At 38.0% G+C, this 24004-nt stretch overlaps 1 protein-coding gene across 4 annotated transcripts in view; it reads left to right on the top strand.

Moving 5' to 3' along the window:
- slc8a1b (solute carrier family 8 member 1b) overlaps positions 1-22470 on the top strand; it is a 71459-nt gene extending 48989 nt beyond the window's left edge. The window contains exons 3-7 of one of the 4 annotated variants that reach the window (XM_057343682.1): positions 791-903; positions 5829-5971; positions 6478-6577; positions 12061-12336; positions 18205-22470. In XM_057343682.1, coding sequence (XP_057199665.1) covers positions 791-903; positions 5829-5971; positions 6478-6577; positions 12061-12336; positions 18205-18581 — 1009 coding nt within the window. In that variant the 3' untranslated portion in view covers positions 18582-22470. Of the gene's footprint in view, positions 1-470; positions 578-790; positions 904-5825; positions 5972-6477; positions 6578-12060; positions 12337-18204 lie in introns of all 4 variants that reach the window. The other 3 variants (XM_057343681.1, XM_057343684.1, XM_057343683.1) reach the window with 3 other exon arrangements.
- Positions 22471-24004: the final 1534 nt, after the last annotated feature.

Below are 24004 nucleotides of genomic sequence, written 5' to 3'. Positions count from 1 at the left end.
AAAATAAATGCAAAAAAGCTGTAGATCGTTGCAAAAACCATTTCACCTTTATTATTTTGTTTTTATAATCGTTGAAAGCCAAGATTGATGATTACGATACACAGCACAGCTCGATTAATTGTGTTTTATTCGTATATTTAGTTTAAGATTCAAAGGTAGCGAATTGATAGCACCTTTTGACATTAAGCCAGTGTGATGTGGTGTGGCAGTGGGTGTGGTCATGAATGCTGAGGGAGAAAATGTCTACAAAAGTGTGCGTGTGCGCGCTTGTCTGAAATATAAGATACACGGGTTAAAAAAAAATCTATGTTTGTGTATTTACAATCAGGCTTTGAGGCTTCTCTCTCTTTCTCATTCAACAATCTGCCTGTGCATGACAGCATGCCTTTAATCTTTCATCTTTTCCCCTTGATCTGCCTTTTCCTCACTGTGTTCCTCCTCTATTTCTCTTTCTCTCCCGCCCTCTCCAGCAAAACGATAAAAGTCAGGATAATTGATGACGAAGAATACGAGAAGAACAAGAGCTTCTTCCTGGAGATTGGAGAGCCTCAGCTCGAAGAGACCAATGAGAAGAAAGGTGGGGGCGTGGCCTGAGCCTGCAGAGGAAACCGACACACGTACACACACTGATTCCCTCTCTTCTCCCCATCGTCGTCGAGATCACCTACAGGCCAAACTGCACCATCCTCTGCCCTTTGGCTGGGCCCCCGAGCATGTGTGTGTATGTGTGAGTGAGTGTGTATCATGCATGCATTATTCCAACCCCCCGCCTGTTGTCTTGTTTCTGCAGGAAGACGTTAACAGTCAGGGTTCTCGATCGAGAGGAATACAATAAGCAATGCAGCTTTTACGTAGAGCTACAGACGCCGTTGTGGAGGAGGAGAGGATGGACAGAATACAGAGGTTTCGCTCTCGCCCTCTCACAGTTTTTGCTTCACTTTAACCTTTCTGTGAGGGAGTCTGACCCTCTTTCTCTCTCTCCCGATGTCCATGTGCTGTCTTACTGATCTAATTATGTTTCTTTGGTTTTGCTGGTGTACCTACTTATACAACCACCCACACAAAGACATGTAAATTAAAGTGGTCGTATCCTACATGTTTTTCTTTGATGTCCACTTATGAGCTTTTTCTATAACTGCCTCGCTTCCTTATTGCCTGTATGTTTGCCAGATTGTATTTTACTCTTGTGCTTAGTTATGTGCCAACTGGAGTAATAGTATTTGCTTCTGTTGTATCTGGTGTTCATCCCATCTTCAGCCTACCTCTTTTTTATTGCTTTACCATGACTGTGTGGGCTAAATAGTCTTATGGTCATGTGCTCATGGTTGTGATGTCACAAACATGATGCATATTTCTAAATGACCCATTTTTCAGCCGTATTTAACTTCTAGATTTTAACAGTACATTTCTCTTATGTCAAATGGCAGAGGAAAAAATAGATTATGATATGACCCCTTTAATTTATGGTCTTTTACAATATTTCGCTGCTGTCTTTCTGAAACCTGGTATGTCCAAATTTGGTGTTTTTTTATTTCTTGCCATAAATCATTATTGTTAGTCACCTGTTATGTTTGTCACTGGGTTTTGCAGATATCTAACCAATAAAAAGTATTTAAAAGCGCTTGTCAACTTTGACAACACAGTATTTAATCTTTCAAAAAAATACTGTGTTTTTTACATCTCCTGATAAGCGGCGAATTTGGGACACTTCATACTTCAGAAGGACAGCAACGATTTGTGTTTTACTATGTAGGGTGCACTCAGGATACCTCATAAAATTATTATTTTGCTTTTTACAGGATCCGAAAGGAAGCTTTAATGTGAACCAGCAATTGAGTCTGGGTGTATATTTGAAGAGAGCTTAGGGGAGTTTAGAGAGAGAGCGAGATTGGAGGCTGTCTTCACAGCCCAGGTTGTTAGAGTGTGTTTCACCTTCGATTAAGTTAAACATTTATTTTCCAGGAAGCAGAACGCACACTGAACAGCTTTTTTTCCCTTTATGTTTGCTGTGTATCAAATGTTTTTCAACCAAATTTATATTTACCTTTTGGTATTTGGTTTTAGTTTATGCCGTTTCCTCAGAGCTGTCATGTTGTGTTTAGTAAATGATTAATCTCAGAATGAAAGAAAGATTATCCAGAATAGATAAAAACAGAGACTATTAGATATTCGAGAGAAGGTAGAATGTAAGGTAGATGGATGTGGGACTTGGTTATAAATTATTATGGTGATGTTTTGCAATTCAAGTATCTGACATCATCAGTGATTAACAAAATAACTGATTAAGCCACTCGAATGACAAGCAAAACATCTTCAAAATAATGAATAATCACATCTTTGATTGGCTTTGCATGAAACGAAGAAGAAAATGGATTTCTGATGCGGCAAGACAGAAGAAGAGATGGAGGGATGAGAATGAAATGAAAGGATTTAATATGCATATGTGTGTAAGATATGCTGTGATAAGCTGAAGACATATAATGATAGGTTTGTTTTCAAGGACAAAGCTGATAAGAGTGGATTTGAACCGATGAAATCAATTTATACACACATGTTGTTTGTACACCCCTTATATTAACCTGATTCACAGTCTTAATGTTATGTGGTAATGTGTTATTTTAAGAATGATTGAAAATCACCGCATTCAATTACCAAACTCATTTCAATGCAAAAATGTAGCCGATTTATTTTTTTACACTTAAGATGCCACACACATTTGCATTTTTAAAACTTGTTATGTTAAATGCTTAATGAGAACATGCACCACATACACTCAGTGGCTAGAACATCTGTTGATTTCATTACATTTACAGTGGCTTGTTACAGTAGTGAGTGACATAATAACACATTATGGTTATGGTTAAAAGGCCCTAACGTGGTATAATCGGGATGCTTTTAATGCTTTTTTACGCCACAATAAATAATGCAGGAGCAACTCATTAGCTGAAATGTTACAAGCTGTTCTTTAGTCAGTTAATATTTGAGTACTTCCTGTTCACATTCAGTTATGATTCACACTCTTCAGTTATTCCTCAGTCAGTCATTGCTCAGCTTTTTCTCTTCAGTTGTTCTTTAGTTAGTCATTGGCCAGTTTATTTCTTTTCAGTTTTTCTTCAGTCAGTCATTGGTCAGTTTATTTCTCTTCAGCTGTTTTTTTTCAGTCAGTCATTGGTCAGTTTATTTCTCTTCAGCTGTTTTTTTCAGTCAGTCATTGGTCAGTTTTGCTGCGTCCCAATTCGCCTACTTATACTATGCCCTTAAAGTATGTACTGTTTTTGTTATGGAAAAGTATATACAGTACATTTTAGTGCGATGCAAGACTGTATGCACGCATTGGGACATACTAACGCGAAACGGAAGTGGCCATTGTTGCCTAGACGACACTGTGATCCTTAACTGTCACGAACATCAAAATACAGCTCTTCATGCAATTACATATTTATTCATTTATTATTTTGTATGTAATGTTTACTGTATGCTTACAGTACATTTATTAATTTAGCGAAGCATCTTTTATTTAATTTTATTTATGCAGTGTAGCGTCACTAAACTCCACCCTCTCGTGGTGAGTTGTGGGTAATATCAGTCGTTAAGTCTCCATGGATTCACACTTCGAATTTTCACTGGAAACAGAAGACCATCCGGGTACTTCGAGAATACTCATTTCAACATACTATGATTTGGGACATACTAATTCTATTTTCGAATACTATTTAGGACGGATAGTATGCGAAATGGGACTCAGCATACGTTTTTCTTCAGCTGTTCTTCAGTCAGTCATTGGTCAGTTTATTTTTCATCAGCTGTTCTTCAGTCAGTCATTGGTCAGTTTGTTTCTCTTTAGCTGTTCTTCAGTCAGTCATTGGTCGGTTTGTTTCTCTTTAGCTGTTCTTCAGTCAGTCAGTTGGTCAGTTTGTTTCTCTTCAGCTGTTTCTTCAGTCAGTCATTGGTCAGTATGTTTCTCTTCAGCTGTTTCTTCAGTCAGTGAATGGTCTGTTTGTTTTTTTCAAAGTGCTTGATTGTTTCTCTTTAGCTGTTCTTCAGTCAGTCAGTTGGTCAGTTTATTTCTCTTCAGCTGTTTCTTCAGTCAGTGAATGGTCTGTTTGTTTTTTTCAAAGTGCTTTATTGTTTCTCTTTAGCTGTTCTTCAGTCAGTCATTGGTCAGTTTGTTTCTCTTTAGCTGTTCTTCAGTCAGTCATTGGTCGGTTTGTTTCTCTTTAGCTGTTCTTCAGTCAGTCAGTTGGTCAGTTTGTTTCTCTTCAGCTGTTTCTTCAGTCAGTCATTGGTCAGTATGTTTCTCTTCAGCTGTTTCTTCAGTCAGTGAATGGTCTGTTTGTTTTTTTCAAAGTGCTTTATTGTTTCTCTTTAGCTGTTCTTCAGTCAGTCATTGGTCAGTTTGTTTCTCTTTAGCTGTTCTTCAGTCAGTCATTGGTCGGTTTGTTTCTCTTTAGCTGTTCTTCAGTCAGTCAGTTGGTCAGTTTATTTTTCATCAGCTGTTTTTCAGTCAGTCATTGGTCAGTTTGTTTCTCTTCATTTCATCTTGACATTTAAGGTCAGTACTTCTATCATTTTTTGTTTACAATATTTAAGCTTTTGTTTAGAGAGCTTTGAATGTTGTCACCTGGTGGTTTTGTGCACAGTATGAATATTGTGGATAAAAATGTCAGCAAATACAGCAAGAAAGGGTGAAATGTGGAGTAGTATTTTGTTATCTCATGCATAAACCAGCAGTGGAGTGAGCAAAACATAGAGTAATTCACTATAAAAGGACAACAGACCATCTATTCTATAAGAATAAAGATGAACAGATTACACGGTGACATATGAACATAAATCATCAAGATGCAGAGCGAGCGAGAGAAGGAGAGACTGTTTATGCTACAGGAGCAAGTCGTTCTGCCGTTAAACTGACAGTGAAGCTTCTCTTCTAATGCTTTAGGGTTCATTTGTAGCTTGAGATGTATTTATTCCATTAGATATTTCATTTCATTTATGCAGACGTTCCTGTCTTCAAAGCTTGGAAACATTGTCATCATAACCTTGTTTTATGACTATTGCCGTTGTTGGTGCAACAGTTATGCCAGCTCAGCGCGTGCACTGAAATGAAATATGGAATAGAATAGACAGTAAGAGAAAGAGAGAGATATGTGGGATGAATGAAAGGGTTTTGAAATTACATTTCCACTGAAATCACTGGTGCTGCCCAGAGCATTTTAATTTTCTCCAACCCTTCCCCTTTGTCTATCCACAACAGCATCTGCATGTGTATTGGGTTGGATTCCTCAAATGTAACTTAATTTTGTGTCCTTTCCCAACCTCATCATCCCTCTGTGGCTTTGGGTCTGCATCTGCTGCATCTCCTATGGCCCTTTCATTTCATTGTGTGTGTGTGTGTGTGTGTGTGTGTGTGTGTGTGTGCGTGCGTGCGTGCGTGCGTGTGTGCGTGTGTGTTTAATTGTTTAATTGCACAAATGTCACACGATTGCTTACCTGAAAATCCCACTGGGCCCATTGAAGTTGTAACACGTGAAACAAATGAGAAAAATGCTGCCAATGACTGTGTGTGCACTCTTATTTAAAGTATGCAGAATAGGTCCAGTTTTCACAATTTACCCAAGATGCCCTTTTTGATTGGGATCTTTAAAGTATTTTACCCCACAGAGCCAAATTCTTTCAACAAAACTGCATTTCAAAATTGACCCACAATCTACATTATCTACAAAAACAGTTGATACAAAATATTCAGAAACACTTGCACAGGGTGATTGAAACTTAAAATCTTAAGGTTCTGTTTTACACTTTCTGATTGGTGCTGTTATTTTCAGAAGAAGAGAAAGAGGCGGGGCAGGAAGATGAGGAGCTACTGACAGGCGAAGAGGAAGAGGAACGTCGCATTGCTGAAATGGGAAAGCCAATGCTCGGAGACCACCCCAAGCTGGAAATCATCATTGAGGAATCTTATGAATTTAAGGTATTTATAGCTACATAAATGATGTAAAATCACACTCTTGACTAAGCCCACAAAGCCACTTATATAGTATAATACAATTATATCAATTTTCCAATCAGTATGAATTTTGTCCAATTGAATCCTCTCAAGAATGAGAAAGGCCTTCCCCCAAATACCACTTTCCTACGTAGCAAGTAGTAAATCACAATTCATAGTGTGTGTTGACCATCTTTTCCAAGAAACAATTTTCTTCTTTCTAATAGAAACATAAGACACACAAATCTTTAAGCCAGATAAACATATAGCCACACATGAACTTTAGCCCACACACTCTTGCCGGGCACGCTCCACTCCCACACACACTTCACTGCAGGGCGGAGCAGAGAGCAGTCAAAAACACTCAACCGGCCGCACACCGTCTGAAGTGTGTCCGTATATGTGCGTGCACACTTTTCTGTGGATGTCATTTCTCTTGCACATAATAATAGTGCTCTTCCGTGTTCTTTGTGTGTTCTCTCTCTCTGTAGAACACAGTTGATAAGCTAATAAAAAAGACAAACTTGGCTCTTCTGGTTGGCACCAACAGCTGGAGGGATCAGTTCATCGAGGCCATCACAGTGAGCGCTGGTGAGTATGCTTGTGAGCATTCATCTGTCTAGTTAGGGGTTCATCTTATTTATCACTGAACCGTTTAAAATTTATTTTCATCATTTCAATGATTTCCTGACATTCGAGTCAGTTGTGTTGTGCTCTTGAGGATGGATTGTCAATGTGTTTAGGCCTTTTACACGCTTCTGGGTTTCCGAATGTGGAAGATTCGTTAGTTGTGTAAAGACATTTCCGGCAGTATGTACAAGTGCTGTAGCAAAGAGAGACTAGACAATTGTAACCCAATCAACGAAAACGCGGAAGCGTTCTAAAGCACAATTTTAATCCCGGAATTTTTTTTAAACCCAGGATGTTTCTCTCCAAACAGTGTTTAAAGTTTTATTTATAATATTAATAAAGCACTGCTATGAAAACACCAAATCCGTAGAAAGGCAATTAACTCCAGAAACATCCTGGCTTTAAAATTGTGCTTTCTCTGTGTTCATCAGAACAAAGAAATGTATACAGGTTTTGAATAGCTCGAGGGTGAGTAAATCATGACAGAATTTTATTTTTGCTGAACTGTCCTTTCAAAGGGCTAGTTTACCCCCCAACAAACCACCCACATCCAAGGCTGTTCTTGTGCAAATCAAAGATGAACTACTCTTTTAAGAGAATGTAAAAATATCTATTCTGTGCATCGGGCCTTGTGGTGCAAACGCAGTCTGATGGACCTGTTATCTTACATATTATGTTGTTAACAAGAAAAGAAACCCATTTACTACACTCGGTTTGTTTTGTTTTCTATTATTGACTGTTAAATAAATTGGAAAAGCAATATTTCGAGACTGATGCACATGAAATTAAACTCAGCAGCCTCATTTAAAGACATTCTTCTCTGTGCAAAGGAGAACGAAGAAAGTGTGCAAACAGTAAGAAATTTGAGCACAGATGAAGCGGGGAAAGAGAAAAGGCGAGACGGAGAGAGGGAAGTTTGTTTTTTTCTGAAGTAATTAGCACTCGCAGCACGACCTCAGAGAGAAGAGAGCGAGAGAGCGATGCTACAGTGTACTGTGTTTTTGTGTGTGTGGACCAGGTGATGGTGACTTAGTGATTCACACTTGAACACCTCTCAGCGTGCCAATTTGTGCTCTGAGGCAAAGCAAGGTTAAAAGCCTGTGTGCGGGTGCGTGTGTGGTTCTCTGTTGTCAGAACTGACCTGTAATCACCTGCACACTACTGTAGACAGTCAAGCATGGATTGCTGTCAGACCCTTCACAGCAGATAGACTTATCCAGTCTCATACAGCATCTAATTGCTTCAGTTGTCTAGTTTTTTAAAACCAGGTTTTATAAGAATTAATTAGTGCATTAAAAATAGACATTTGTTGTTTTGTTTTTTCTTTTTCAGTACATCAAAAGTATGTTTTCTAGTTGTGGGAAACTTGTTGCCAAGATGATGTGGATTGTCCCCAGGGTGTTGGTTTGCATGTTAAGGTGTTGCGAGTTTTTTTTTTTACTATCCGCAGCCACTTAAAGGGATAGTTCACCCAAAAATTCTGTCATCATTTACTTACCTTCAAGTTGTTTCAACCCTGCATTCATTTTTATTGTTTAGTTGACACACAAAGAAAGATATTTGGAAGAATGTTAGCAACTGATATTTCTAAGGCACCATTGACTACCATAGTAGAAAAAATATTGTATATATATTTTTGATCTGTTGAATACAAAGTGAGATGTTTTGAAGAATTTAGGACAAACAGTTTTGGGGCACCTTTGACTACCATTAGAATCTTTTCTACTATTGTAGTCAATGGTGCCCCAGAAATCTCAGTTGCTAACATTTTCCTAAATATCTTTTATGTGTTTTACAGAACAAAGACATGTATATAGGTTGAGTCATTTGGTTGAGTAATTCATTACAGAATTTTCATTTTTGGGTGAAATATCCCTTTATAAACTATACACCTGGTATGGCTTGGGTCCCTCCTTCATAACAGATGTACTGTTTCGGTCACATTATGCACAATTTGACGTGTCATAAAATCCATGAGGGGCGAGTTACATTCTAAAGTTTAAAACTTTGTTTTAAACTGTTTAAAGGAGAGGTTTCTTTCTACTTTTACACAAAGGTAATATAAATCTTAGGGGTCCACAGAATGTGTCTGTGAAGTTTCACCTCAAAATACACCGCAGATCTTTTATTATACCATGCCCTAATTGCCCAGTTTTGCATGTGAGTAGAAACACACTGTTTTGGTGTGTGTCTCTTTAAGTGCAAATGAGCTGCTAGTCTCCGCCCCCTTTTCAGCAGAAAACTCAGCCAGGGCTGCAAGCCTGTGCTTCCATCGACAAAAGAAGGGTCACATAAAGTGAATGAGAAATGCTGTTTCCATCTTTAAACACCAAACACATTGTTTTTTATAAGCGAACAGACGGACTCCTAACAAAGGCGTCATGTTTTCTACATGCGAAATTACACATGACAAACCGGTCGCGTGTTTACAGACCATACACACTGCTTTCTTTGCGTGAACGGACAAACGTTTCACAATGACGTTTTACCTACTTTTAAGTTGCCACAGGTCCCTGAGGACTTACTTAAAAAATAACGGTACTTACAATGTCTTTATTTGCAGCTTTGCCTCGTTCAGTCTGGTGGATTTCCATTGAAAACAAAATAAATCCATTGCTGTCCTGTCAGGCTGGGAACAGTGTTCTGTGCTGCTCTGTGCAGCCAACAACACAACACTTAGCATGCTTTGCTTACTTTTGCCATGGTGTTTGAACTAATTCACATATGTCGCTTGCGAAAACAAAAATGGCGGCAGCGCCATGGTGGACACATTCAGAAAAGGGGGCGGTAATATTATAATAAGAACGACTACCTACGTCAGAAAGCGAGCGAAATCTGAACGGCTCGTTTTCTCACAGGCTTGCAGAGATAGGCTCACGTAAACAAAGTTACTGGATTGTCATTTTTCACGTTTTCTGAGTTGGTAGACGCACCAGACACCCGATTATTGCACTTAAACGTTGAAAAAGTCAGATTTTCATGAAATGTCCCCTTTAATTCACAAACCCAAAGTCTAAGGTATGTATAGAGAAAGTGCTGTTTTTGCTGGGAATCCGGATGTTTAGATTTGCACAGATATCTGAACATATTCAAAAATTGGAACAGGAACATTTCTTATCTAATGCTACTGATAAAATATATTTTCCATGACTTTTATCAGGATACAAAGTACACACACACACACATAAAGAGACAAAGAAACTCAAAAGGTCGGCAACTAATGGCAGTAAATTGAAGAGTTTAAACTTTAAAAGCTTTTTTAAATGTCAGACTCTGTAGCACAACGAGAGGATTTATCTGGAAGATAAGAATGATGTAAACACAACATGAATACTGTGTGTTTGTGTGTGTGCACTTATCTGTAGTGTGGAGGAAAAATTGTGCCCAGAAGATGAATCTGACAACCTCAGTTTAGGGACATTTGGGGCGTCCCTGCCTGGAAAATGTGTTTTTTGAAATGCTAAAACAAAGGCCTTGTGATAGGTTTATTCTACAGCAGGGTTAGACTTTTTATAGCAATAATTGTTAGCTTTCTATCAAATCTTTATATAAAGTCTTTGCGATGTTCTTGTTCCGGTATCTAAATAAATATTTCTTACAGCTTGCTTGCATCGGTGCAACACATTTGACATACCTGCACATGTTTTAATTTAACTATACGTTTTTAAGCATGGTTTTAGGCATGTTTTCCAGCCTTAGCATTTATTTTATCAAGAATCGTATGTAATTCGCCTTTGCTGTCAGAGCAGAATGTCCAAAAGATGACTAAATCCACCATGTCTTTGGCTGTGAGCTGCTGTGTGAATAAGAGAGATTTCTGAACATCCTGTAGCATCTAATCACACTTTAAAGAAACAGCCTCACCTGTCAGCCGCCTGTGTGTGGGCGTGTGTAAGCTGCTCTCTCAAGGAAATGCAGCACCAACAGAATATCAAACAGATTAGATCCTGTCCCCGAGCACACGCGCGTCTCACGCGTGCTCTACATATCTAAAGCAAGCTCATTTTCTGTTATTTGTTTAATGCTTCTCTTAATGTATTACCTGCAAGAGTGTGTGTGCGTGTGTGTGTGTGTGTGTGTTCATGTTTGTATATCCCGGTGGGGACCTAAACCTGAATGCACACCAACACATGGGGACTCGTGTCACTGTGGGGACCAAAATTGAGGTCCCCATGGGCAAAAAAGCTAATAAATTGTACAGAACAATATTTTTTTAAAATCTAAAAATGCAAAATGTTTTCTATGATCTTTAGGTTTAGGGATAGGGTTAGGGGATAAAATACACAGTTTGTACAGTATAAAAAACATTACGCCTATGGACTGTCCCCACGGAGATAATAAACCAGACATGTGCGTCAATTTGTGTGAGACTTCAAACACGTATAATTTGTATGTATGTGACTCAGTAAAAACAAATCTTTCTTTCCTTCTTAAGAAACGGAAACGTGAGGGGGCAAGGGTCTTTGGATGGTTGTTATGGTTTGCTTCCTGGCCCAATATGCACAAAATTTACTTTTAATTTCTCCTCAGGTTATATTAGCAAATATGGGTTTTATTTTCAATATTTAAAAAAAATAAGCAAATAAAACAAATCGCTCACAAAAAAAATCATAAACATACATTGACAGCGTTTTGTAAATCTATGGAATTTTTTAACACTAAAGGCCATTGCACATTGAGTCCGAAATTTGCGTCCGAAATTTTTGCACGTTAAAAAATAAATACGACCTCACGTTGTGTCAATCACATTTACACACTGCCTCCGATATTTTCGTCCGTCATAAAAAAATCGGACCGGGTTCGATTTTCTTCGTTTTTCGCATCCGTAGCAAGCATTTTGAGAGGCGTTTTGACAATTCAGAGACACCGTACAAACGAGCGCCAAATACGAAAAAAACGCCTACGAAAATTTCGGACTGTATGTGCAAAGGCCTTACGTGTTAGAACAAAATACAACTAACAGAACATTTAAAACTGAATCAAAACATAAAACAAACATATTTCAGACTTATTTAAAGGTGTAAAAAAACACTACAAATGTAAAAATTGAAACAAAAATTGCTTGTTTAAACCCAGTGTTGTTTAAATCTTGCAAAATGGTCTAAAGCAGTGGTTCTCAACAGGGGGGCCCCAGCTGACTTCCAAGGGTGCTTCAAGATGACTAATAATTTAAAACGAGCATTGAAAAACATTTTAAAACAACTCAATTGAATGAGCACTTTTCCAGTTAAAATCAAGTTGTAAAATATTTTATTGGGTAGAAATTTTGTGTTTTTGTGAGTGGGAGGGAGCGGACCCGTTGAATATTGTTGAATACAGTGGGGAGTCAAAAAAGTTGAGAACCCCTGGTCTAAAGGGTATCTTTCATGTGACTAACAAAAATACTTGGTGGTTCTTTGCTATATTTGCTACTTATTTTCTGCCCATTCCTCGACTTTCTCCAGGTGAGGACGACGACGAAGAAGAATGCGGAGAGGAGAAGCTTCCTTCCTGTTTCGATTACGTCATGCATTTCCTCACCGTCTTCTGGAAAGTTCTCTTCGCCTTCGTCCCACCCACCGACTACTGGAACGGGTGGGCCTGTTTCGTGGTGTCTATCCTGATGATTGGCCTTCTGACAGCGTTTATAGGAGATCTTGCATCCCACTTTGGTTGCACCGTCGGGCTGAAGGACTCCGTCACCGCTGTTGTGTTCGTGGCATTGGGCACTTCGGTTCCAGGTAAGAGATATACAGTATAAAGCACAACAGTGCGTTTTGCATTTCAACCACCCTTGTATACATTTTCATTTACATACTGCCATTTATTATAGAATTTACGATGTCCAGAGTCTTGTGTGTGCTAAGGGCTATGATTATGATATATCATATAATTACGCGGAGTACGACTCCTTGCTACATTGCGCCCCATATATTACCCTCATCAGTCATGATAACTGTTATTTAAGACTGGAGAATGAAACACACAGGGCTTCGCTCATGAACACGAGAGACATACACATGCTAACGAGATTCAGTTTGCCGGAAGCACAGTATGTTCACCATGTTTAGTATTCCAGACACACTGGACTGCTCATAGAAGAAACGCTGAGAGTGCAGAAAAGAAATATTGCCTCTCTCTTTTCATTATGTGTCCCTCCATTTGACTGCTTTTATCTACACACCCTTTCTATAGGTTTGGCTATTTCAGCTACACCCATTACTAGCTGGTGTATAAAATTAAGCTTACAGCCAAGCGATCTCTGTAGACAAACATTGTGGAATGTGATTGAACAAGTAGAATGAGGCTCAGCGTTGTGTTTCAGCGTGAAAGCGCCTCTGCGCACAAGGTGGGGTTTATAAAAAATGATTTAGTGAGTCTGGTGTGGAAGTGCCTGACCTTACTGATGTGTGTGAATGGGAGTAAATCCCTACAGCCATGTTCAGACATCTAGAAAACCTTCTTAAGAAATAAAAGCTGTTATAGCAGCAAATAGCTGACCATAATAGTGCTGATGGTTTTAAATAAATGTGACCCTGGATCACAAAACCAGTCTTAAGTAGCACGGGAACGTTTTTAGTAGAAGCCAAAAATACATTGTATGGGTCAAAATTATCGATCTTTCTTTTATGCCAAAAATCATTAGGATATTAAGTAAAGATCATGTTCCATGAAGATATTTTGTAAATTTCTTACCTTAAATATACAAAAACTTTATTTTTGTGAGTGGATGGTCTGCCACAGTGCCCCTGATTAACAACTTCAAAGGCAATTTTCTCAATATTTTGATTTTTTTGCACTTTTTTGCATTTTTTTTTAAACGGTTGTATCTCACCCAGATATTGTCCTATTCTAACAACTCATACATCAATAGAAATCTTATTTATTCAGCTTTCAGATTATGTAAAAATCTCAATTTCGAAAAATTGACCCATAAGACTGGTTTTGTTGTCCAGGGTCACAAATGTCAAATTATTAGGGCTGTTCAACGATTAATCGCATCCAGAATAAAAGTTTGTGTTTACATAATATATGTACTGTGCTTATTAATTTTGTACTTATAAATACATACACATACATGTATGTATTTAAGAAAAATATAAAAATCAATAATAGTTTATATATAATTTAAATGATATATAAATGTAAATGAATAAAAAATAAATGAAGAGTTTGTTTCCAAAATGAGAAAACTTTTATAACTTTTTTTTTTCTGGTGTTTTATTGTGTTAGTTAGCTGTATTTTTTTTTTTTAGTTATTATGGCTTAAATCAAAACAAACCAACTGCAGTTTGATTGATATCAATTGGAATGGACAATAAAAAACATGATTTTTCATGAGTTATCTCATTTTGGAAATAAACTCTTCAAATATTTCCTACATTTATTTGTACATGTATGTGTTTATAAATACAAAATTAATATGCACAGTACACAGACATATATTATTAAGTGAACACAAACTTTATTCTGGATGCGTGATTAATCATTGAACAGCCCTAAAAATATGTGGGTTTGCATACGCCCTCTTTCATTCCTTTAATTTAATTAAGGCTGTCGTCTTATTGTTTCCTTACTTTCTTCACCTCTTTTTGATCGTCTTCTGGATTTCTTTTTTTTAGTGAATGAATGAATGCAGCAAACATTCCCATGCCCTTTCAGTATGAGCGAGAGCATCAGTTAAACTTTAATGGCGTGCACAAAATCATATTTCCATTCATCTGTTTGCTTGTTCTAAACAAACTTCAAAAAACGGTTCGTAATCACATCTACAGATTTTTTCTGCTGTTGATTGATTCCAATTGTGCTTTTGAGCACAGTTTGACAATGACAAACGTTGCGGTATTGAACAGTTAGCAAATGTGTCAATCTGTTGCTAGATGAAAGCCAGTAAGACTCAAAAAAACGTCCAATTAGCCGAGCGCTCAGTCAGAAAGCAGGCGAATGTACGTTGACTGATAAGCTTGCTTTTGAATAGAAAACAAAGCATGTAGATTCAGCATACAGTTACATCTATGAATTATACAGCGTACTGCATATCTATGAATTATTAAATGGCTCAATTAATTTGAAATTGTAATGGATTTCTAGGAGCCAGATTACTGACGTACGCCGGCTGAATGCAGTCCCGCTGTTGTGTGAAAGGTTTATTATAGGGATTTTTTGGCTCTGTGGACTGAATATTTTTTAACTTGCTTTGTTTTTTCTAACGTAATGTCTAAACAGTGCTGTATGTCACTATAATGGCCTTTACAGACTCATATTGGCTGTGCGGCGGAGGCACAGACACATTTATAGTAGAGAAAGTGTTCATTTAAAGTCTATGTGGTAGTTTGAATTTGTCTCCATGTGCAAACTTAAGCGGTTTGAGGTCTGTAACAGTTTCAAAGTCTGGAACAGTTTCCAACGTCGATCCGTTTTAACTCTGGAATGATTAACTGAGATAAAGCTTTACATCGACTTGACACCCACGTTAGCGGCAGTTGTCGTCCGCGCGCTGCCAGGCTGTTTGGCAGGACTCAACACCAGACTGGGTGTTAGCTGAGTCTTAACTGAGAATTTCCATGGTAATGCCATGGAAACGGCTCCTTCCAGGCTGTTGTTTACAGCAACATATGAGAACGGCGAAGGATAGCGAAAAGGAAAATCTGAGTTCAGAGACGAGTGTTTACTGTAAACCCTCACTTTGACCTTGACTTTATGGGTCCTGGACTGTGTCAACTCCTGTAGATGTCTGCACATGCCGGTGAGTCATTTTTGGTCCGTCCATTCGAAAAAAAGCTGGGTGGTTTTAACCCATGGTCAGGTCAAATGTGGACATCTTCTAGGTAAATGTAACACAACAGTTGGGTTTTTTTCCTTTTTGACCCAATCATGGGTTGAAAACAATCCAGCGGGCATTGGAGGCACTAAGAGAGCTTATACTTTTTTCAGATTTGCTGAAAAAGTTTTTGCAGTCGCATTAGAACAATTTTCACGATGAAACATTTGTCATCATTTCCTTAACCTAATTTTATTTTCAAAACCCATAAGGTTTTACCCAATATAGTTTTTCATTTGAACATTGATGGTCATAATTGTGACCCTGGATCACAAAACCAGTCTTAAGTAGCACGGGAATATTTTTAGTAAATGCCAAAAATACATTGTATGGGTCAACATTTTTCTTTTATGCCAAAAATCATTAGTATATTAAGTAAAGCTCATGTTCCATGGAGATATTTTGTAAATTTCCTACCCTAAATATATAAAAACTTTATTTTTGTGGGTGGATGGCCTGCTACAGTGTCTCTGATTAACAACTTAAAATGCAATTTTTTCAATATTTTGATTTTTTTTGCACCCTCCGATTCCAGTTTTAAATGGTTGTATCTCCGAAACATTGACCCATAAGACTGGTTTTGTCTGGTCACAATTCATATATTTCCAAAGTACTGGATGATTGCTTACCATATAATATAGTTTTGATTTTCGTTTTATTCATATTTTAAATTTTAAAACTTTATTTTTATGTTATGATAATTTTAGCTAAATTATTAAGAATTTCGTTATATGCTTTTTGTCATTTTATTATTTGTTTGTTTATTTATATGTTGCCATTTAAGATTAACTTATTTTATTTTAATTTAATTTTTGTTTTTGTTTAATATTATAATTTTGGTTTATTTCTGAGGCAACACTTTGATTTTCCGTTTATAGGTTTTTCCAAGAATTTTTAGGCCAATATTTGATTTGATTTAAATAAAACAGAAACATTTTCAAACTAAAATAACCTTGCCATAGGCCCATAGTAGAGGTCTGCGCGGGACTGTTTTTTTCGTCCCGCCCGCACCCGCTAAATTTTACTCTGTACCCACCCACCCACTCCCGCTGAAAATTCACTCTGTGTTCACCCGCTATCTGCTTAGAATGATTTTTGTCCCGACCTGATGGATCCCGCTAAATTTAGATCATGTTTCCAGATCTCACATTTAAGATCTCACATTTAAATTTCTCCTTAACAAATATAAAATACGCTATACAAAAACTTTCACTCAATCTATAGACAAAATATGAATAAACAAAACCCGTTGGCTTATAAACGAAACCCGTTGGCTAGCTCATGCAAAATGAAATCCCTCTCTCTCTTCTCTAAGGTGCACTCGGCGACCTGCCCGCTCTGTCTGGGGGCTGACGCGTGCAAATTAAACTTGTAACGGAGTAAGAACTGGTCCGTGCACTCAGCACATGCATAAAACAGTCCTCAGATCAGGCTCTACATGTGGTCACTTAGAAGGATGTCACAAGTGGGCACCCATCCAAAGACCCGCTCCCGTCCATAGTCCAGAGTTTATGACCGCTACAGTCTTTTATCCAAAACATTTAATCCCGCGCAATCTGTATCGGGTCCCGTGAGTCCCGCGGTGATGCAGACCTCTAGACCATTGTAATGTAGTAGTTTTTAATTTTGTAATTAATTTAAAGGAACGCATAAAACCCTGGTATTATATTAATACTGTGCTACTTTTTGGTAATGAGGATTTAATCCAAGCAATGGTCAAGCAAAGTTGAAATCAAGTTTATTATAGTTTACAAAATCTAAAATCTGTTTGTTAATTGAAATCATATAAAAAAATGTCTAAATATTAATTGTAAAACTTTTAATTCAAACAAAATTTGAAATTGCCTCAACAATAAACAGAAATAAGTTAAACTTTCAATTTATTTGTAAGTTCCTTCTACAATTTTGCATGGTTGCAAAGCAGCTTTACACAAAAAATAATCTTAAACAGAGACATCAGAAAAAGTAAAGACATACGTTTAACAGAAAACGCATTTTAGCACAAAAGCAATAGAAATGTAAGAATAATATATACAGTATAAGCAGGAAAATTATAAAAATCCATGATTACTGTTTGAAGACGTGTATATAGCAGTATAAAAATAAATAATAAAAAGACAAAAGCACATAACAAAATTGCTAAGAATTAAACTAAAATGACCATGAAAACATGAAAAATATCAAAATAAAAGCTATGTCAAAATATTAATAAAACTGAAAAGAAAACTATAATAACTATAATAATTTTATCAGAATTCGTTTATTTTACGGTTTCGTGAACACATTTCATTTGAGATTCCCTGCCAGAATCTACATGAATATGAATGTGTGAATATTAGAGTGTGTCCACAGAATAGCAAGACCATTAAATGAGAAAAACGGCTCTCTGTGACTGCCGGCAGCAATATCTACACATCAGGAGGGTTATACGTTCTGCACTACATTACCATAGTGAGAGAGCGAGGAAGATTAAAAGAGACCGAGGAAGAAAGAGTTAGAAAGGAAGTAAATGTGTCTGGGATTATTTAGAGGCTTTTTCTTCTGCAAGTATCCTACTACTGCCAAATGCACAATCAGCATCCTGATGGTTTCTCAGGTGTCAGGAATGGATCAGCCTGTTAGCATACAGCTGTCTCTAAAGCAGAGAGAAGCCACAGTGTTTATTTCAGTCTGAGTTCAGAGGTTAACCATGCTGTTATTACTAAATTACAAACGAGGTGGGGGAGCAAGAGGGCGAAGATGTGTGTGTGTGTAGTAACATACTGAAGTGTTCTCTTCTTCCCCTCAGACACCTTCGCTAGTAAAGTGGCAGCGATCCAGGACCAGTACGCTGATGCGTCCATCGGAAACGTGACGGGCAGCAACGCCGTGAACGTGTTCTTGGGCATCGGAGTGGCGTGGTCCATCGCCGCCATCTACCACAACTCCAAGGGCCGCGAGTTCCACGTGCAGACCGGTAGCCTGGCGTTCTCCGTCACCCTCTTCACCATCTTCGCCTTCATCTGCGTGGCGGTGCTCATGTACCGCCGCCGGCCCGACATCAACGGCGAGCTGGGGGGTCCGCGGACTGCTAAAGTGCTGACCACCATGCTTTTCGTCAGCCTCTGGCTCCTCTACATTCTGTTCTCCTCTCTGGAGGCATACTGCCACATCAAGGGCTTCTAAACACGCAAACACGCGCTCACACACACATGCACACTCAGAACTACACTATTTCACGCAGTGACATACACGTTCATGCATAAAGATCATAAGAATGAAGACTATACACAACTGAGGAAGGCAACAGCGGAGGACCCGGTTTTGGGTTTATGCAGATAATATCCGCAAACCGTAGGCCAGTTTTTTGTTTTGTTCACACGCCACTTCTATGTCATCATCTTTTTTTTGTTTATTGTGTTTTGAACGACTGCATCTGATAGGACGGTCTTTCCACAGTGTGGACCACGGCGTATAGACTATGACAGCTTGCTACCTTTAACTACTGTAGTTGTGCTTTTTAAGTCGAAACCAGACAGCAGACGTTGGCCTGCGGAGCACCGTGGAGTCTGTAAGCTCATTGAATTCTGGGTAATGTAGTTCAGTGGCTTTTTTCTGTGTTTTTTGCTTTGTTTGGAGTGAGCCGTACTGCACTTTGCTGCGTGATAGAGATGCAGGCTTCTAGAATCTGTAGACACATTTTTCATCATTTTTGGAGTGGTCTTGGAGATTTTCACAAACAGCTTAATGTCGCTTTCAAGAGCAGCTCCTAGGGACTAGTTCCTGTGAAGGCCAGTTTTTATCACCGTTAATGTTTTTTGCATTCAACAGCTGAGATCAGAACAAGATTTAGAAGAGTTCAGTAGAGGCCGATGTAATCTCTCCTAGCACTAAGCTTTAGAGACCAGAGTTGTGCATTTCATTTAAGAGCCCTGAAATGACAGCCAGAAGGATTGTGAAGTGCTATTGAGAGCTTTGAAGACACATTGATTTTTATCTAATAGCACGAATATTTCGACATACTGCAGTTTGTTAAAGATTGGATTCGTTTATGCAAGCACATTTGACTGATGTGAAAACCTGTGAGGTCAGTATAAAGTGAGATAACTGTCTCTAACAGGTCAATTAAATGGCTATCAAACGCTTTTGTCAACATCACATCAAGAGTTTACAATGAAGACTGTTACTTTCTGTCTAAACGTACACACACTACACAAACGTACACTACACTTTCATGTTTTTCCAACGTATAGTCATACACATGCAAGCATGCAGAAGTGGTAGTCTTTGCTTGACAAACTTTACGAGGGTTTACGAGGGCTCTCCCTCCACCCCGACTGAGAGCGCTTCTTTGTACTTTGTAGATTCACTGCATATGAAGCTGTAAGGTATCGTAGAGTAGCGGTTTTAGACATAAGTCGTATTTTAAGGTGGAAATTGTAGAATCTGAATTTGACTCTGAACAATAGCATGGGCCCAACATAAATCGTCAAATCTGAACGTGTTTCCTAAAGTAGCTTTGGCTTAAATTTTGAAACAAGAATTTTTCACACTCCTTTCCAAAGTTAGATTTAGTGAGCCATGTCAAAAAAGAAATGTGTATTTGATGGGGCGCAGTGGATGTGACAGCCATCTATTGTGTAGGGAATTTGCTAAAGGGAAAGATTTTTCTTATGGAGAACCGTGCCACAGCCCCTGAAGTAGGTTTTGTATCTGAAATTTTACGGGGTTTTTTACCCACACCAAAATGTACTCGCAAGGATTAAGAGCTTGCCTTGGTGACATTTCTTATGGGTGTTTGTATCTAATTCGAGGGACCTCCGCCTCTTTCACTGCATAAGAACAGCAACTTTTCTTGTGATGGAGCGTCTCGGGTGTTTTGAAATGTGTAGCTTGATTTTGAAAGAGAATAGCTGAATGCCTGTTTATTCTTTTGGTTGAGTTTTGTTTGTTTTACATGTTTTAATGAAAGGAAGCATATTGTACCAGCTCCGGGGCTTTCCGTTAGGAAACCTCGATGATCTGCAGTACTTGATGAAGACGGCCTGCTGTTGCTTGCTAATTCTAAGCTCCACCAGAAAGACACTACAAACGAAAAAACAATCAATATAAAAACACACACAGACGTTTTTCCTGAAGCCTAATATCTATTTAACCAATAAACAAAAAAGAAAAGATGAAGGTTGAGGAAAATGGGGTTTGGTGAAACCATGTGAATTACAGCCATACTCTTAAGGTCTGCCTAGAAGACTTTCACAAACTCTCGCTGTGCGTGCTGCCCGCTGGCACTGAGCTGGAGGCGTGTCTACACTCACGGGCTTGTCCGACGTACGAGGCGTTCGAACTGTACATGGTCTCTATGGTTTATACTGTGTATGTATTTGCTTTGGCAGAGCTGGGGGTCGACAATTGTACGTCTGTGCTCTGCGGTTATGGGTGTGTCTGTAAATCGGGGCGTGAATGCATTCGCCCCTGTGAAACATAGCCCCTCCCCCATGCCCCACCCCTTGTTTGCCATGTCCATATTTGGAATGTTAATGTGCTTCGTGTTGACAATGCATGGATGCTAACCTGTCTGTATATAGTACGCAGAATTTCCTTCATTAATGTAGTCGACAGAGGTTTGAAAGCTGTATAGATATTCTGATGTTTGTTTGTTTGCTTGGTTTTCTTTTTAGTAAGTTTCATTTGAATGTGTTTGTTTTTACTTTGGATTATTTTGAACTTGCACATGTATATTAAAAAGGCAGTATCTGTCGTTGAATACCGGCGCACATGTACAAACATAGGAAGCAATATATCTTGGTTGTTGCCGTGGTTATATTATTTAACAGTATAAAATAGTTTGTCACTTAAGAGTTCAGATGTGTATGTATATACTGTACAGCAGAGTGAAGACTGGCATTATTACAAGAGAGAGAATACAACATATTTATTCGAGACCTTTACGAACATGAGAATGACAAATATTGCCTTTTGGATTGATTGTTGCAGAGCTTTGTTTGTTCTGTTTTATCTTTGCTGAGCAGTGTGTGTGTGCGCCTGTATATGTGTGTGTGTACCTGGTCCGGAGCAGTGTGTGGTATCGGTAAGATTTAAGGGAACAAAAATCCATTATGTGTTTGCTCCGAGTCTGTGAACCATCTGGAAAATGTCTGTAAATGTTGGGAGAACGTGTGTGAAATGTCAGGTTAACGTTTGCCTCGTGTATGTCTTACATTCCTCGGCTCCCCCTTTCTCCTCACTGCTCAGATGGACTGTAGTTTTTCAGGGGTTTAATACTAATCTTTGATAATATTATTTTCCTCTCTCTCTCTCTCTCTCTCTCTCTCTCGCTCAAATCCAAGGCCTCACAAACATGTTGCATTAATGTGGCCAGTGCTGAAACTACATAGGCCGTGTGTTGTAAAAACCGCAGAAGTGTATATGTGTGAAGAATTTCTTTATTTTGCGTGTATACTGTATGTGTGTATATGAGTACATGTCACTTATTTATAATGAATAATATGTATAAAGGTTTGCGAAACCATCTAAACAACGGCCGAAAGCTCTCACGCCAAAGCAGGACTGAATGTATTGTGTGTCCGTGTAATAGCTGGTCTAAATGAAGGAAGTTTTATTATATTATCTGTCTTGTACAGATGGAGGGGCTCGAGTCATTGTTGTGTACAATCGACATAGGCTAATGCTGTGAGTCATGTTAATGCAAAGTGTGTGTGGCCTTAGTGTGTCTTACACGCTCATAAGCTTATTAAAGCTTTCTCTATTGTCCTGCTCAACCTCTCTCTCTCTCTCTCTCTCATCTCTTCTTTCTTTTCTGTTGCATTTTTTGCCTTGTTTCACACTGTTTTGTTTTGATGGTTAGGTTGTTTTAATTTCAAGCTGAATAATTGAATATGACATTTTTGCGTTTGTTTTTGTTTTGACTTATTTGAGTTGTTTGTGTTGCACTCAATCTAATAAAATGGACGTCCACTAACTGTGATTGCTCCCTTAGTACACCTCTACACAGGAAATAAAGTTTGGGATATCCTGTTTAGAGCCAAGGGGCTGCACTGTGTCTCTTTTTATGTTTGTATGATTTTGTGATGTTCTCAGCAAACACACACACTACACAGATGATGTCATCAGTATGTTTAAACAGAACCAGCAATGATAAGGTCAAGGGATTGATCATCAGTGAACACACATAAGGGGCCAATGAAAAGTACAACAATGACAAAAGTATTGTGTTTGCATGTGAAAAAAAATGTAGAGATTTAATAATGTAGTACACATGCATAACATCCTTTGCTCCATTTTTCTGTACTTTTCTCATTACAAGGCATTTATTCAAAGGCTTTGACTGTAGACTGTAGACAAAATGCTTTATGCCGTGAGCACAAATAACTGTGATTCTGTCTCTATTTGTAGTGTTTGTAATGAGTTTTGGCTAGACTGAACGTGGGTTCACCTTGTCTGTGGAAATTTTTATTGAAAGCCGGATGAGGTTTAATAATCTAAATTCCCTCATCTAATTGATTACATTTACATTGTACAGAACATAAAGCCACAGAGAAACCACAAGGTATTTCTGAGCTATTAACAATGGGCAGACAAAAACGTGCAATCAAATTGGACTGAACTATAAAAAAGAGCAGTATTATAAAACAATCAACAGTGTAAACTCGCTTCATATTTGTCCAGCTACACAGTAAATTCTTAAAGGCGCAGTTGACCCAGAAATTGGAATTTTATCATTTGATTACGCTTATATTGTTCTACACTTTCGTACATAGAAAACAACATGAGAAATTTAGAAGAATGTCTGTATACAAGAATGTCATGACTGTAAAACTTTGCTGTAGTTTTTGCAGCAGGTTTGCCAGTAACTTACTGTAGATTTAATTACTACTTAATATACTTTCCAATTAGTACTGTTTTCAATTACTTTAATCAAAATTAAAACAGTTTGACTTTTGAGATTCAAAATGATCAAGAAGAGACTGGCATTAGCACAGCAACAAAGTCAAAAAATGGCATTCTTCCTAAGCATTATTCTCTTGTTTTCTGTAAAAATATTGAAAACTTCTTAAATGATGATACATTTACATAACAAGAAAAGTGACCCAAGATATTTAGTCTAGTTTTATGAAAGAAAAATATATAAACTGGGTAAATTTATGCTTAAAACAAAAGTGTACTTTAAATCTACAGTAAGTTACTGGCAAACCTGCTGCGAAATTACAGCAAAGTTTTACAGTGTATGTCATATAGCGTGTTTAAAGGAACATTTCACCCAAAAATGAAAATTCTGTCTTCATTTACTCAACCTCAAGTTCCAAATCTGTATAAATGTCTTTGTTCTGATGAACACAGAGAGAACAGTTCTTGGCCACCATTGACTTCCATAGCAGGGAAAATTGCTTTATAAGTTATTTTTTTCTGTTGAACACAAAAGACATTTTGAAGAATGTAGGTCAGAAAACAGTTCTGAGGCACTTTTACCATTGTAACTTTCATAGTCAATGGTGATCAAGAACTGTTTGGTTACAAGCATTCTTCCAAATATCTTTCTCTGTGTTCATCAGAACAAAGACATTTATACAGATTTGGAACAACTCGAGGGT

The sequence above is a fragment of the Triplophysa rosa genome, linkage group LG10 (assembly GCF_024868665.1).
Source record: "Triplophysa rosa linkage group LG10, Trosa_1v2, whole genome shotgun sequence".
Classification (NCBI taxonomy): domain Eukaryota; kingdom Metazoa; phylum Chordata; class Actinopteri; order Cypriniformes; family Nemacheilidae; genus Triplophysa; species Triplophysa rosa.
Note: the sequence above shows the minus strand (reverse complement) of the source record. Positions and strands in the feature narration are given on the sequence as shown.